This window comes from Pleurodeles waltl, chromosome 2_1, assembly GCF_031143425.1.
Source record: "Pleurodeles waltl isolate 20211129_DDA chromosome 2_1, aPleWal1.hap1.20221129, whole genome shotgun sequence".
Classification (NCBI taxonomy): domain Eukaryota; kingdom Metazoa; phylum Chordata; class Amphibia; order Caudata; family Salamandridae; genus Pleurodeles; species Pleurodeles waltl.
The window spans coordinates 15,536,959-15,553,469 of NC_090438.1; the positions used below are offsets into that span (position 1 = coordinate 15,536,959).

General features: G+C 48.3%; 1 protein-coding gene across 1 annotated transcript in view; it reads left to right on the forward strand.

Annotated features, from left to right (window-relative positions):
- Window positions 1-631: 631 nt before the first annotated feature.
- LOC138270197 (vomeronasal type-2 receptor 26-like) overlaps window positions 632-16,511 on the forward strand; it is a 73,207-nt gene continuing 57,327 nt past the window's right edge. The window contains exons 1-2 of the mRNA XM_069218849.1: window positions 632-772; window positions 5,500-5,727. Of these exons, the coding sequence (XP_069074950.1) occupies window positions 632-772; window positions 5,500-5,727 (369 nt within the window). The remainder of the gene's footprint in view (window positions 773-5,499; window positions 5,728-16,511) is intronic.

Genomic DNA, 16,511 nt, shown 5'->3' on the forward strand with positions numbered 1-16,511 from the left:
AAAAGTGCCATGCAAAATGAAGAAAGGAAATCTCTTAGATTTCCTTATGCAATTTGTTAGGGACCCCCTAAGGGGGGAATGTCCACTTTGCATACATTATGCATGGTGCAGACATAATGTAGCACAAAGGGTTAAAAAGTGGTGCAATGCATGCACTTTGTAAATATGGCACTAGGATTTTGGCCTTGTTGGGCCACATTAGCGTAAACAAAATGATGCTAACGTTGCACAAGGTGGCCCTAGGGGCCTATAAATATGCCTCTTAGTACTAGAAGCCTGTCCTAGGTCACATGACTGGGTGTAGTTGGCAGTTGAACGTTGTGGATTCATATCTGACAGACACACACAATTGAGAGCTTAGATGTGCCTGGTTGGGCCAATAATGGGAAGGATAGGGGGGCAGAGCTGGGTTCTGCTCCACTTGTAACTGAATAGACTGTGACCTGCCTTCATAGAAAGGGCAGCATGGTCCCTGTAATTGGCTGGAGCAAGGGCAGGGGAGGCAGGAAACCTGAGCACTTCAAAGGGAATCTTAAAATATTGGTCACAATCAGCGTGATCTTGTGGCAACACTGAAGCATCATCTGGAAACTGCAGCATCTGAAGCTGAAGCAATTACCAATGACGCTTCATGATTGCAATAAATATGCCCGTTGACATCAAGGGACTCACAGACCAATATGAAAACATTGACAGCCTCTTTATCAAGCCCATCACAAAAGTTAAATCCAAGAACTTCTTCAGCTCATCAAGATTTGTGGGAGACCACCAGGTAGCTCTGGAGAGGGACCTAAGTCTGGCACTGCTGTCCCTCAAGTACTGTTCACCATACAAATTAGTCTTCTCAACAATCTCATCCATAAATACATTGTTCATAAACAACTGAAAGAAATGTATAGCCAAAAAATATTCAGTATTCTCTCTATATTACAGTGATCATCATTATAACCAGTGTAAAGAGGATTAACAAGTCCACTGACTCCTGTCTAATACTAGTCTTTGCCTGACACCATGATGGTAGTAAGCTATCCACCTGTCCCGATCAAAGAGAGTAAACCCAATCCCAGACTTGAATAGGATAGCAAGGGTTTGCCTGTTGTCAAGATGACAATCCTCTTGGGAAGCTGAAGAGTCAGTGGGTGCCAGGGTCAGCAAAGCTGTCAATGGAATGATGTGCATCCCAGGAAAAGCCATGACTGTAGGCCTGATGTCCTGATGCATCTAGAGAATAGGAACTATCTCCTTGGCCAGCAATCCAAGACAGTATATCATGTATAGAATGTAACAGCCTTCAAAAAGTCACAGAGTGCATGTTCAACAAAAGGCTGATAAAATATGCAATACGAGCTCCGTCTTCCTAGAAGGAGGCAGCTGATTAAAATTGTAAAACAATTAACTTAAACAGGCTCTGCTAAATAAATAAAAATGAATAAAAGTACATGCATATGTTAAAGGTGCAGGCCATGAAATTAACTAAATACAAGAAGGACTTGTGCCAACCAAAATGTAAGTGAACCTTGTGGAGGTGAAGGACTGAGAGGTACACAGTCTATCTTTTGACTGGGCCCTTATTGGAGATATCCTATTTGCAGCGCACAACATGTGGCACAAGACTTACTGTACAGTCTAAGGCCTGAATTTAAGAAAAGTGGTACTGCATCTAATGCAGCGCCACTTTTATTGCACCTCTTACTTCCCTGTAGGAAAGTACCATCTTGCCTGGCATGTTACCCCCATTTTTACTTGTGTGTCAGTTTGTTTTTGCCTGTGTCACTGGGTCCCTGCTAGCCAGGACCCCAGTGCTCATTGTGTGTGGCCTATATGTGTTCCCTGTGTGGTGCCTAACTGTATCACTGAGGCTCTGCTAACCAGAACCTCAGTGTTTATGATCTCTCTGCTTTTAAAATTGTCACTGCAGGCTAGTGACTAATTTTACCAATTCTCATTGGCATACTGGAACACCCTTATAATTCCCTAGTATATGGTACCCAGGTACCCAGGGTATTGGGGTTCCAGGAGATCCCAATGGGCTGCAGCATTTCTTTTGCCACCCATAGGGAGATCTGACTATTCTTAAACAGGACTGCCACTGCAGCCTGAGTGAAATAACGTCCACGTTATTTCACAGCCATTTTATACTGCACTTAAGTAACTTATAAGTCACCTATATGTCTAACCTTTACCTGGTAAAGGTTAGGTGCAAAGTTACTTAGTGTGTGGGCAACATGGCACTAGCCAAGGTGCCCCCACATTGTTCAGGGCAATTTCCCCGGACTTTGTGAGTGCGGGGAGACCATTACACGTGTGCACTACATATAGGTCAATACCTATATGTAGCTTCACAATGGTAACTCCGAACATGGCCATGTAACATGTCCAAGGTCATGGAATTGTCCCCCCATGCCAAATATGGTATTGGGGTGCCAATCGCATGCATCCCTGGGGCTCCAGCATGGACCCTGGGTACTGCCAAACTAGCTCTCTGGGGTTTTCACTGCAACTACCGCTGCTGCCAACCCTCAGGCAGGTGTCTGCCCTCCTGGGGTCTAGGCAGCCCAGTCCCAGGAAGGCAGAACCAAGGATTTCCTCTGAGAGAGGGTGTCACACCCTCTCCCTTTGGAAATAGGTGTTAAGGGCCTGAGAGGAGTAGCCTCTCCTGGCCTCTGGGAATGCTTTGAAGGGCACAGATGGTGCCCTCCTTGCATAAACCAGTCTACACCAGTTCAGGGATCCCCCAGCCCCTGCTCTGGTGCAAAACTGGACAAAGGAAAGGAGAGTGACCACTCTCCTGTCCATCACCTGCTCCAGGAGTGGTGCCCAGAGCTCCTCCAGTGTGTCCCAGACCTCTGCTATCTTGAATGCAGAGGTGTGAGGGCACAATGGAGGCCTCTGAGTGGCCAGTGCCAGCAGGTGACGTCAGAGACCCCTCCTGATAGGTGCTTACCTGGTTAGGTGGCCAATCCTCCTTTGAGGGCTATTTAAGGTCTCTCCTGTGAGTTCCTCTGCATCTCTCTCTTCAACTTCTGCCAAGGATCGCCAGCTGACTGTTCCTGGATGCCTGCAAAAACCGCAACAAAGTAGGAAGACGACTACCAGCAACATTGTAGCGCCTAATCCTGCCGGCTTTCTCGGCTGTTTCCTGGTGGTGCATGCTCTGAGGGCTGTTTGCCTTCACCCTGCACTGGAAGCCAAGAAGAAATCTCCCGTGGGTCAACGGAATTGTCCCCCTGCTAATGTAGGCACCAAACTTCTGCATCACTGGTCCTCTGAGTCCCCTCTCATCTTGACGAGCGTGGTCCCTGGAACACAGGAGCTGGATCCAAGTGACCCCGACAGTCCAGAGGTCCTTCAGTCCAAATTTGGTGGAGGTAAGTGCTTGCCTCCCCACGCCAGACAGTAAATCTGTGATCTGTGTTCTGCGTGAACTGCAGCTGCTAGGGCTTCTGTGCACTTTTGCAAGGCCTATTTAGTGCACAGCATAGCCCAGGTCCCCAGCCCTCCGTCCTACATTGCTCAACTCGCTGAGTTGACCACCGACTTCGTGGAACCTTCCTTTGTAGTTTTGAGATGACCGCTGTGCTCAGATTTCTTGAATGCCTGTTCAAGTGCTTCTGCGTGGGCTCTCTGTGTTGCTGAGTGCCCCCTCTGTCTCTTCCTCTAAGGGGCGACCTCATGGTCCTTCCTGGGCCCGGGCAGCACCCATTTTCTTCTACCGCGACTCTTCCAGCTAGCAAGGCTTGCTTGTGGTCTTTCTGCGTAGAAACAACTCTGCATCCTCCAGCACGCCGTGGGACATCTTCTGTGCAAAGGAGAAGTTCCTGGCTTCTTCCACCCGGAGGCAGCCCTTTTGCACCTTCATTCGGGGTTTAGTGGGCTCCTGCCCCCCGGACACTTGAGTGACTCTTGGACTTGGTCCCCTTCCTTTACAGGTCCTCAGGTCCAGGAATCCATCTTCACTGCTTTGCAGTCAGTTACAGCCTTTGCAGAATCCCCTATCTCGAATTTACTGTCTTTCTTGGGTAGTAGTTTAACTTTACTCCTACTTTTCAGGGTCTTGGGGTGGGGTATCTTGGACACCCTTAGTGTTTTCTTACACTCTCAGCGACCCTCTACAAACTACACTAGGCCTGGGGTCCATTTGTGGTTTGCATTCCACTTTTGGAGTATATGGTTTGTGTTGTTCCTAGGCCCATTGCATCCTCTTGTATTCTACAGTGTTTGCACTACTTTTCTAATTGTTTACTTACCTGATTTTGGTTTGTGTTATATTTTGTGTATTTTACTTACCTCCTAAGGGAGTATATCCTCTGAGATACTTTTGGCACATTGTCACTAAAATAAAGTACCTTTATTTTTAGTAACTCTGAGTTTTGTGTTTCTTTTGATATAGTGCTATATGATATAAGTGGTATAGTAGGAGCTTTGGATGTCTCCTAGTTCAGCCTAAGCTGCTCTGCTATAGCTACCTCTATCAGCCTAAGCTGCTAGAACACTACTAATCTACTAATAAGGGATAACTGGACCTGGCACACGGTGTAAGTACCATCAGGTACCTGCTATATGCTAGGCCAGCCTCTTACAGAATGTCTATTTGTAAAAAAGTGGTAAAGAGCCTTGGAGGGATGAGTTATAGTTATACATTTTTTGTAACAAGTCACAGAGATGAACAGAATAAAATAGAACGGGGGAAGATATGACGTAAAAATGTTTGACAGGTAATTGAGAGCTCAGGCATGGATGATTTTTGTGGGTGAGGCAAGTTGGTTGGAAAATGATCCACTTCATTTACAAGCAGGCAGTCAAGTGTGATATGGTAATGTTGTTTCAGGCTCAGTAGGAGATAAACAGAACTAGTTTTACTGTCTTGCTATTTAATAATTATATGCTTTTAGGTCGTATTACATAGTTTTATATATTGTGAAGTCATCAGTGACAATTCCCAAATGAAACTGTATGTTATTTCAAAAAGCTCAAATTACTGCCTTTGCTTAATTCTATGTTCTATCTGGCTAATGGCGTTTGCAAAATCATTAGTAAAAACATTGCTGGGTGGTATTGCAATAGTTCCACTGAGCATGCATACATGATGGTGTCCATCAGGCTTTTAGCCCCAATGATGGGCAGACTGGGATTAAACCTCTGTTCTGTCAGGATGGGGCGGATAGAGTATGGTTGAAGTTCAATGGTGAGGCGATCTGTGCAGAGAGCACATTATTGTGAAAACAAATTACTTACTAGAAGAGGAGTGAGTGGAATTTCATCCATTTCCATGTTACGAGAATATCAGGGTTACACATCTTGTGCATGGACCAAAGGTTTCCCCAGCACCACATGCATGAACTAGTGTTCACCATTTTTCTGGAATTCATTGGCTATTGTATCATTTTCACAACTTTAATCCAACAAGTGTGCTATATATAAGGATGATCTTGATGGAGAAGATGAAAAAAATGACTGTGTTTAATAAATTCACAAGATTCCTTTTGTTTCTAATTTAAGATGGTGCACTATGTGAGGAGTGTGCACTTTAACACCAACTCCGGAGAGGAAGTCTTCTTTGATAAAAACGGTGATGCACCAGCGGTGTTTGATTTTGTAAACGTCCAGATCTCCTCTGAAGGCACCATGAGACTGGTGAAAGTGGCGACCTATGACTTCAACTCCCCTGAATGGAAGCAAATCACAATACAGGATGATGCCTTGATGTGGAACACAGAAGACAACCAGGTGAGAATCCTTGGTGATTCCTTCATGAAAAGGGGCAGGTACTATGGCCTGACATAAGTATGAGATCAATGCAAAGTATAATTGTGACAAACCAGGTCTTTTTGCAGTCTCCCACATTTCTTTACCCTCATGTTTGACTAGAAGGTGCTGGTTTTCTGACTCCGTTTCTGACTCCAGGGCCTGTGCTCAGATTAAACGTATGGCAAGTAGGTGTAATTGCAATTGGTACTGATACCCTACCTGTAAGTCCCAGCACATGATAGGACAAGTAGATTTATTGCACTATGTATGCACTGCTGTGATGCCCGTTGTCAATTTAAAAGCCAGCCCTACCTTTCAGATTCCTTTTAAATTTCACTTATTTGCAAATCGACTTTGGATTTAAAGGTAGTTCCAAAGTCTTAAACTTACTTATTTTTACATATAAGTCACCCTGAAGGTCCCTCCAGAGGTGCCCCAGGGGTAGAGAGCCTTAAAACTACAAGCAGGGAAGCTATAAAAGTTGTTTTATTTTCCCTACTGAGAGATAAACTGATGATTTTTGATTTTCACCATTGTATCGCATAGGCTAACATGGGAATACTTTATTAAAGAATAACTATTGCTTTGACAAATGTCATTCCAGCACTTAAAACAATAGTTAGAATACATATACACACTTGCTACTGTTAGATTTATTATAACTACCATAGAAAACAAATGATAGTATTTGATTTTCTGATGAGCTAAAAACTAGCCTTCCAGCAGCTAGTCTATGATTGGCAAGCCTCTGCCAGGCTATGCCAAGATCTTTTAATGAGGTGTGAAGTGGCCTGCAATGAGGCCACAGGACGTCTGGTGAGTGGAGATCTGCAAGCTGCAGAGCAATAGGTAGACTGGGTAGTCAAACTGGTCTTCAAGGAGAAATAACAGGGCAGGACATAGGCTCATCCCCAGTTCCTGCCACACCAGCTAGAAGGGAGCCCCAGTAATTAGATTGGAGGGTGGGGCTGGAGGAGGTTGTTAAGGAAACCTAGCTACACCAGTGGGAAGGCTTAGCCAGATCTTAAACTACAGCAGAAAGTTACTCCATTCTGAATTTTGGAAGAATAGTGTAGGAGGCTGGCCTGGTGTGGTGCATACCTATGGTACTTGCACCTTATGCCAGGTCCTGTAGGCGTAGGTATCAACACCATTTATCTGAATGTGCTGCTTGTACTTATCGATTTTAAGGGGACAAGCAGCTAAGGTGACAAGGCCAGTGCCACCTGGTGAGACAGAAGCTGCCTTGGGGGTTTCTACACCTACCCCAGTTTCTATAATAGATCCAAATGTGAACCCAACTACACCTTTGTTTTGACTATTGCCAGTAGTCCCACCACTATTACTACTAATACTAGGGGCACTAGAAGTGGATGTGGAGTTAATAGTGGCAGAACGCTCAGGGGTCTTACAAGGACAGGGTTTGTCCCCTGGCCTATGGCCTTTATTTCTACACACATAGCACCAAGGATTTTTAATGTGTGTAGAAGATGAAGAAGAAGTTGTATTACCACCCCCAAAGGAGTTTTGTGGTCCTTTGTTGCAGCTTGTAGAGTTTCTGGAGGGTCCAGATGCAGTTTCTTCAGTGAGAAATTGAAGTGGAGGATGCAGAGGATTCCTGCTAGAGTCTTGCAATCTGAGTCTGAGGAATCACTCAAAGGAGAGACCCTAAATAGCCCTGGAAGGGGGATTGGCCACCTAACCAGGTAAGCACATATCAGGGGAGGGCTCTGATGTCAACTGCTACTACTGGCCACTCAGATGCTCCCAGACTTCCCTGCCAACTTAGAATCCAAGATCTCAAAACCCAGAGACCGTCTGGAAGAGCTCTGAGCACCACCCCCTGGGTGGTGATGGACAGGGGAGCAATCACTCCCCTTTCCTTTCTCCACTTTTGCATCAGAGCAGGGACAGTGGGTCCCTGAACTGTTGTAGGCTGATTTATGCAAGGAGGGCACCAAATGTGCCCTTCAAAGCAATGCCAGTGGCTTGGGGAGGCTACCCCTCCCCACCCTGCAACATCTATCTCCAAAGCGAGAGGGTATAACTCCCCTCTCCCAAATGAAATCCTTTGTTCTGCCTTCCTGGGCTTGAGCTTCTCAGGCAACTGGAGGGCAGAAATCGGTCTGGGAAGTGACAGCAGATTGGGCTGCCTAGAAACCTGCAGAAGGCTGAAATGGCAGTACTGGGGGTCCTCTAAGGAGCCCCCAGAGTGCATGGAATCATACAACTAATGCTTGCAAAAGCCTTGGGGTATGATTCCAACATGTTTGATACAAAACATGCCTATGTTCGGGGTTACTGTAGGTAATAGCCTAAGTCCACTTCACACGTAAAATGTCGTCCCCGCACTCACGAAGTCCGGGGAAATCAGGATGGAGTTCCTGAGGGCACCTCTGCTACTGCTGGGATGCCTTCACACACAGGTACAGTGCACCCTCCTCTCTGGGCTGGAAAGGCTGCCATAGGGGTGACATAGAAGTGACCTAGTGTAGTGAAAAATGGTGCTAACCCCTTTTCACGCATGCTGCAATGGCAGTCCTGCAGAAGCCATTGCCCGGGCTCCCTACGGGCAGCAAAATATATACTGCAGCCCATAGCGATCCCCTGGAACCCTAATACCCTGAGTACCTAGTTACCATATACTAGTGACTTGTAAGGGGGCACCAGTGTGCCAATTTTGGGTGAAATACTGTGATAACAATAACCAATAACCACATTTAAGTGAGAGAGCATAACTACCGGTGTCCTGGTTAGCAGGATCCCAGTAGACACAGTCAACCACACTGACAAACAGGCCACAAGCGGGGGTAACCAAGCTAAAACGAGGCTACTTTCCTACAAATTGTGATTTCTGGAGAAGAAGATGCCACACTTTGAAGGAAGTTGTCACACTTCTGGGTGTCACCCTGCTCTCCATTGGACAAAGGTGCCCCTTGCTTGTCGCCCAGGAACACTGGATAAATGTGCCTGAAACTACACGGAGAAGAAGGGCTGATGTGTGTGTCTGCAACCCAACAGAATGCACTTGTGATGACTGCACCTGCTGCACACTCTGAAGGCACAGCTCTGTCAGTGTTGGCTTCAAGAGAGTGAAGGAGTGGACTCCCTAAAATCAACAGGCTAAAAGAGCTTCACCTATATCATCTTCACCAAGAATAACACAGCTGACCATCTTCAATTGGCCTTTTAAGGATTTGGCAGGTGCATTCTAGGAAACGCAGTCCCAACATTTGAAATACCATATTACCCTTGTATTGGTGTTGTGAAGAACTGGAGACCCAACGGAGGACTTCTAGAAGGAGATCCAGACATTTGGAGAAGTTTGCAGCAACTTTGGTAAAAAGCCTTATAAGCTGACTGACCCGTTAATGAGAGTGAAGATGCCAACATCGAATCGTGACCCTGCCTCCATTTCTACTAAGCTGCTGTTGTCACATTGCATCCCGGGCCTAATGGAGAGCCTCACCCGATGATATGAGAAATAGATCCAGAAAAGTGATTAAGTCAGAATGTACAAACTTGCCCGGGACCACCCGCCAAATATATCCAATCCTCGCTCTATCCCTGTCAGCCTGAAACTTTTACTTTGTCCGAGTCAAGTGTGACCAGAGATCCCAAGTGGCCCTTTTGGCTTTTGAGTGGCACTTTTAGCTTTTGGCCTCTAGAAAAAATGTATTCTTTAAAAATTCATATTGCCGGTTCTCTACAGAGGAGTTTTGCCATTTTGGTGTAATTTTATTTAGAAGAATATCTCCTATGTTTATAAATTGGTATTAGATTTTTATTGTGTGGTGTGTCTTACTTATTTAATGGAATGGTGTTTTTAAATGCTTTACCCACCTGTCTCTTAAATTAAGCCTGCATGCTCATTGGCAGCTGCCAGGAGCTGAGCAAGAGATTAATTTACTGAGACCTTGACTTACCCTTATTTTGTGGCCTTAGTACTAGTGGTGGGTACCCACCAACCCCTATTAACAAACCCCCTTCCAACATTATGATATTAAATCCAAGGGGAGAAATAAGGTGCATTTATTGGTTTAATTCATCAAATACATTTCTCAATGAAATGTTCCTTAAACTTTTAAAACGTCTTAAGCTGTGAAATTAGCCGGAGGCAATATAGCTGTCACTGCTGTGAACAAGAACATAGAAGATAACGTGAACAACATGACCCAAAAAGAGGCAACAATGTGCTTATGAGGGCTTTCAATGTGTTTTTGATCCTTAATCTGCTTTCTACTTCACCTTTACATTGCCAGGTTGAGACCTAACCTCCATATAGCCATGCTGATTGTATCAACACTGAGCACCTCCATCTCCAAGAAGAAAGAAAGGAGGCAGGTAACTTAAATTCAGAAAAACTAGCCAACTAGAAACCAGGGAGAATTGAAAAGGCTCGAATTGGTCTCACACTGCTTATCTGAGTTCTTCCAGTGCAATAAGAAATCACTGCCTGACAATGCGCAAACGCAGACCAAATTCTCACAGTTGAACACAGATGTAAGAAATTGAGTTACTTGTTGGGGTGGGGTAAAATCTCACTCAAGCAAAACATTCTAGTGGTCATTACAACCCTGACAGTCGGTGTTAAAGCGGCGGTAAAACCGCCAACAGGCCAGCGGTAAAAAAAAAATAATCACGACCATGGAGGAAAACTCCCACATAGACAGCCACTTTAACAATCCGACCGCCACAGCGGTACAAACAAACACCGCGGCGGTAACCGCCAACAGACAGGTGGAGGACAATGTACCGCCCACACTATTACAACCCACCAATCCGCCACCTTTTCCGGGGTGGATTCACCGCAAACATAAACACGGCGGAAACTGGACTTTGAAGGGAAAATGCTCACCTCTACACACCCCACGAGGAACCAGGACGCCATGGAACCGGAACTTCAGATACGCCCAGCCTTTATCTTCCTGCTCCTCTACCAGGAGCACGAACGCCGGTGGCGAAGACCGCAGTGAGTACTGCACCTACGACACAGGGGAGAGGGGAGGGAAAAAATAGGTACACACGCAACACGGAACACCCCCAGTCCACCCTCACCCACTACAACACACACACTAATACATATTGATAAATCACAGTTACACCCCCCAACTCCCTCTGGAAGAATGCAAGGACAAAAGGAAATGAGTGGAATAATTGTGTTATATTCAATTACATAAATCAAAAATATTAACAAATATATACATTTATACTATATACAATTATACACACCAATAACACAAGTCCAAGGGATTCCACTATCATAGTCCTTGGATCAGCGAGGCCCACACTCAATACTCGAACAAGACGGAGAGAACAGTGCAGGGGCTTCAGATAGAAATAAAACAGGCACCTCAGGGGGAAGGGAAGGGGCAGGCACCTCAGCCGGTTGAGTGCACGACACCAGATAAACAAGGGGGCTCCATGCCCACTGTTCAATCCTGGGGAGTGCAAAGCCACAGTCTCTCAAGTCTCAATAGTGGGTGGGTTGTCCACTGTTCAATCCTGGGGAGTGCAAAGCCACAATCTCTCAAGTCTCTACAGTGGGTGGGTTGCCCACTGTTCAATCCTGGGGAGTGCAAAGCCACAGTCTCTCAACTGGACGTAACTCTCCACTGGTGCTGGAGGGGGCTTTGTGCCCAGAGTGCTTCATCCTGCCAAGGACTGAGGTAGTGGATGAGATACTCCACTGGTTCTGGAGGGGGCTTTGTGCCCAGAGTGCTTCATCCTGCCAAGGACAGGGGGAGTGGATGAGATACTCCACTGGTTCTGGAGGGGGCTTTGTGCCCAGAGTACTTCATCCTGCCAAGGACAGAGGTAGTGGATGAGATACTCCACTGGTTCTGGAGGGGGCTTTGTGCCCAGAGTGCTTCATTCTGCCAAGGACTGAGGTAGTGGTTGCCTTTCTCCACTGGTTCTGGAGGGGGCTTTTTGCCCAGAGTGCTTCATCCTGCCAAGGACTGAGGTAGTGGATGGGATACTCCACTGGTTCTGGAGGGGGCTTTGTGCCCAGAGTGCTTCATCCTGCCAAGGACAGAGGTAGTGGATGCCTTTCTCCACTGGCTCTGGAGGGGGCTTTGTGCCCAGAGTGCTTTATCCTGCTAAGGGTAGAGGTAGTGGATGTAACTCTCCACTGGTTCTGGAGGGGGCTTTTTGCCCAGAGTACTTCATCCTGCCAAGGACAGAGGTAGTAGATGCCTTTCTCCACTGGCTCTGGAGGGGGCTTTTTGCCCAGAGTGCTTTATCCTGCTAAGGACAGAGGTAGTGGATGTGACTCTCCACTGGTTCTGGAGGGGGCTTGGTGCCCAGAGTGCTTCATCCTGCCCGTGGTGGCCTCAGTAGCGTCGGAATCATTGGCGCTCACTGGCCTGCGTTGCTGCTGGCAGCGGTGTCCTGGGCAGCGGTTCAGCTGGTGACGGTCTTGTCCTGGCCTGCGGTGCTGCTGGCGGTCTTCTCCTTGGCAGCGGGGCTGCTGCTGGCGGTCCTGTCTTGGGCAGCGGTGCTGCTGGCGGTCTTCTCCTAGGCAGCGGGGCTGCTGCTGGAAGTCTTCTGCTGGGCAGCGGGGCTGCTGGCGGTCTTCTCCTGGGCAGTGGGGCTGCTGCTGGCGGTCTTCTCCTGGGAAGCGGGGCTGCTGCTGGCTGTCCTGTCTTGGGCAGCAGTGCTGCTGGTGGTCCTGTCTTGGGCAGCAGGGCTGGTGCTGGCGGTCTTCTCCTGGGCAGCGGGGCTGCTGCTGGAGGTCCTGTCTTGGGCAGCGGTGCTGCTGGCGGTCTTCTCCTGGGCAGCAGGGCTTCTGCTGGCGGTCTTCTCCTGGGCAGCGGGGCTGCTGCTGGTGGTCCTGTCTTGGGCAGCGGTGCTGCTGGCGGTCTTGTCCACCGTGCTGATCTTCCCATACTTGCCGGTTTTAATGTGCCCCTTCCCCACCTTGGATGGTGTTGCAGCTGTCTCCACACTCCCAACTGTACCCCTGGGAGCGGCTTTGGTGGCTGATTTCTTTCCCCCTCCTGCTGGGCACTGGCCAACTTTTTATGCTTGACAGGTGGGGGACTGTCCGTGCTTTGGCTCTTTTCCACACTGGCTGCCCTGCTGCCTGGTGCACTCCATAATCCGGTGACTACTGGCACCACTGGTCCCGCCGATGTGGCTGAGGTGCTAGGTTGGGAACTGGAGAGTCGGGCCCTGGGAGACTGAAGGGGTGGGGGAGGTGAGGGAAAGAGGTCAAGGGTGGCCAGGAAAAGTTTCTTAGGAACACTGAGACGGGTAGCTGGAGGGGGTTTGGGAGTGGAGGAAGAGGTTGTGGTTGTAGGAGGTGTACGTTTGCTGACTTTGGGTGCAGGTGCATGGGCTGGAGGCTGTCATGAGGTGGATGACTGTTTGTTGGGTGAGTGTGTGGCTGCGTTTGTGTACTTTGGGAGGTGTCCTTACAGACACACTGGGAGAGGACACAGGGGATGTGTGAATGGTAGTGGGGGTGGTGACTGCACGTGAGCGGGGTGTGGTGGTGGGTGTGCTGGTGATGGACGTGGTGGCTGAGGATGTAGTGACTGCAGGTGTGAGTGGAGACGAGACAGGGAGGGAGGAGGGAGACAAGGAGGAGGGGGACACAGTGGAGGCACTGAATGTTGGTGTGTCTGCATGCGTCTGATGCTTGTGTGAGTGCCTGTGGGATGTGTGGTGCTTATTGTAGGAGGCTCGACTGGCTTGTAGTGAGTACTAAGGGGTACTTACACCTTGCACCAGGCCCAGATATCCCTTATTAGTGTATAGGGTGTCTAGCAGCTTAGGCTGATAGATAATGGTAGCTTAGCAGAGCGGCTTAGGCTGAACTAGGAGACAAGTGAAGCACCTACAGTACCACTAGTGTCATATGCACAATAGCATAAGAAAACACAATACACAGATATCCTAAAAATAAAGGTACTTTATTTTTATAACAATATGCCAAAGAATCTCAGTGAGTACCCTCAGTATGAGGATAGCAAATATACACAAGATATATGTACACAATACCAAAAATATGCAGTATAGTATTAGAAAACAGTGCAAACAATGTATAGTTACAATAGGATGCAATGGGGACACATAGGGATAGGGGCAACACAAACCATATACTCCAAAAGTGGAATGCGAACCACAAATGGACCCCAAACCTATGTGACCTTGTAGAGGGTCGCTGGGACTGTAAGAAAACAGTGAGGGTTAGAAAAATAGCCCACCCCAAGACCCTGAAAAGTGAGTGCAAAGTGCACTAAAGTTCCCCAAAGAGCACAGAAGTCGTGATAGGGGAATTATGCAGGAAAGACCAAAACCAGCAATGCAACAACAATGGATTTCCAGACGAGGGTACCTGTGGAACAAGGGGACCAAGTCCAAAAGTCACGACCAAGTCGAGCGTGGGCAGATGCCTAGGAAATGCCAGCTGTGGGTGCAAAGAAGCTGCTACTGGACAGTAGAGGCTGAGGATTCTGCAGGAACGACAAGGGCTAGAAACTTCCCCTTTGGAGGATAAATGTCGCACGCCGTGGAGAGTCGTGCAGAAGTGTTTTCCTGAAGAAAGACCACAAGCAAGCCTTGCTAGCTGCAAGTCGTGCTGTTAAGGTTTTTGGATGCTGCTGTGGCCCAGGAGGGATCAGGATGTCGCCAATTGTGTCAGGGGACAGAGGGGGCACCCAGGATGACAAGGAGCCTTCTCAGAAGCAAGCGGCAGTCGCAGACGTGCTGGAACAGGCACTACAAAGAGGAGTGGAACAGTGCTCACCCGAAGTTGCACAAAGGAGTCCCACGCCACCGGAGGACAACTCAGGAGGTCGTGCAATGCAGGTTAGAGTGCCGTGGACCAAGGCTTGGCTGTGCACAAAGGATTCCCTCGGAAAGTGCACAGGAGCCGGAGTGGCTGCAAAAGACGCGGTTCCCAGCAATGCAGTCTGGCGTGGTGAGGCAAGGACTTACCTCCACCAAACTTGGACTGAAGAGTCACTGGACTGTGGGAGTCACTTGGACAGAGTTGCTGGATTCAAGGGACCTCGCTCGTCGTGCTGAGAGGAGACCCAGGGGACCGGTGATACAGTTCGTTGGTGCCTGCGCTTGCAGGGGGACGATTCCGTCGACCCACAGGAGATTTCTTCGGAGCTTCTAGTGCAGAGAGGAGGCAGACTACCCCCACAGCATGCACCACCAGGAAAACAGTCGAGAAGGCGTCAGGATCAGCGTTACAGAGTTGCAGTAGTCGTCTTCGCTAATTTGTTGCAGTTTTGCAGGCTTCCAGCGCGGTCAGCAGTCGATTCCTTGGCAGAAGGTGAAGAGAGAGATGCAGAGGAACTCTGATGAGCTCTTGCATTCGTTATCTAAGGAAATCCCCAAAGCAGAGACCCCAAATAGCCAGAAAAGAGGGTTTGGCTACTTAGGAGAGAAGATAGGCTAGCAACACCTGAAGGAGCCTATCAGAAGGAGTCTCTGACGTCACCTGCTGGCCACTCAGAGCAGTCCAGTGTGCCAGCAGCACCTCTGTTTCCAAGATGGCAGAGGTCTGGAGCACACTGGAGGAGCTCTGGGCACCTCCCAGGGGAGGTGCAGGTCAGGGGAGTGGTCACTCCCCTTTCCTTTGTCCAGTTTCGCGCCAGAGAAGGGCTGAGGGGTCCCTGAACCGGTCTGTGCCCATGAAAGCATTTCCAGAGGCTGGGGGAGGCTACTCCTCCCCTGCCTTAACACCTTTTTCCAAAGGGAGAGGGTGTAACACCCTCTCTCTGAGGAAGTCCTGGACCCCAGGAGGGCAGAAACCTGTCTGAGGGGTTGGAAGCAGCAGCAGCTGCAGTGAAACCCCTGAAAAGGCAGTTTGGCAGTACCCCGGTCTGTGCTACAGACCCTTGGGATCATGGAATTGTGCCAACAATGCCAGGATGGCATAGAGGGGGCAATTCCATGATCTTAGACATGTTACATGGCCATATTCGGAGTTACCATTGTGAAGCTACACATAGGTATTGACCTATGTGTAGTGCACGCGTGTAATGGTGTCCCCGCACTCACAAAGTCCGGGGAATTTGCCCTGAACAATGTGGGGGCACCTTGGCTAGTGCCAGGGTGCCCACACACTAAGTAACTTTGCACTTAACCTTTACCAGGTAAAGGTTAGACATATAGGTGACTTATAAGTTACTTAAGTGCAGTGGTAAATGGCTGTGAAATAACGTGGACGTTATTTCACTCAGGCTGCAGTGGCAGGCCTGTGTAAGAATTGTCAGAGCTCCCTATGGGTGGCAAAAGAAATGCTGCAGCCCATAGGGATCTCCTGGAACCCCAATACCCTGGGTAACTCAGTACCATATACTAGGGAATTATAAGGGTGTTCCAGTATGCCAATGTAAATTGGTGAAATTGGACACTAGCCTGTTAGTGACAATTTGGAAAGAAATGAGAGAACATAACCACTGAGGTTCTGGATAGCAGAGCCTCAGTGAGACAGTTAGTCATAACACAGGTAACACATTCAGGGCACACTTATGAGCACTGGGGCCCTGGCTGGCAGGGTCCCAGTGACACATACAACTAAAACAACATATACACAGTGAAAAATGGGGGTGACATGCCAGGCAAGATGGAACTTTCCTACACTTATGTTTGCCAGAGCATCCCTTGTGTGTTGAGGTGTGTGCATGCTGGTCTGATGGTGTGCTTGGGGTAGGCTGAGGTACATGGCTGTGGGTCTGGGTGGAGGAAGTTGGAGGGGTGAGGCTAGAGACAGGGACAATGGCTGCCATCAATGCTGA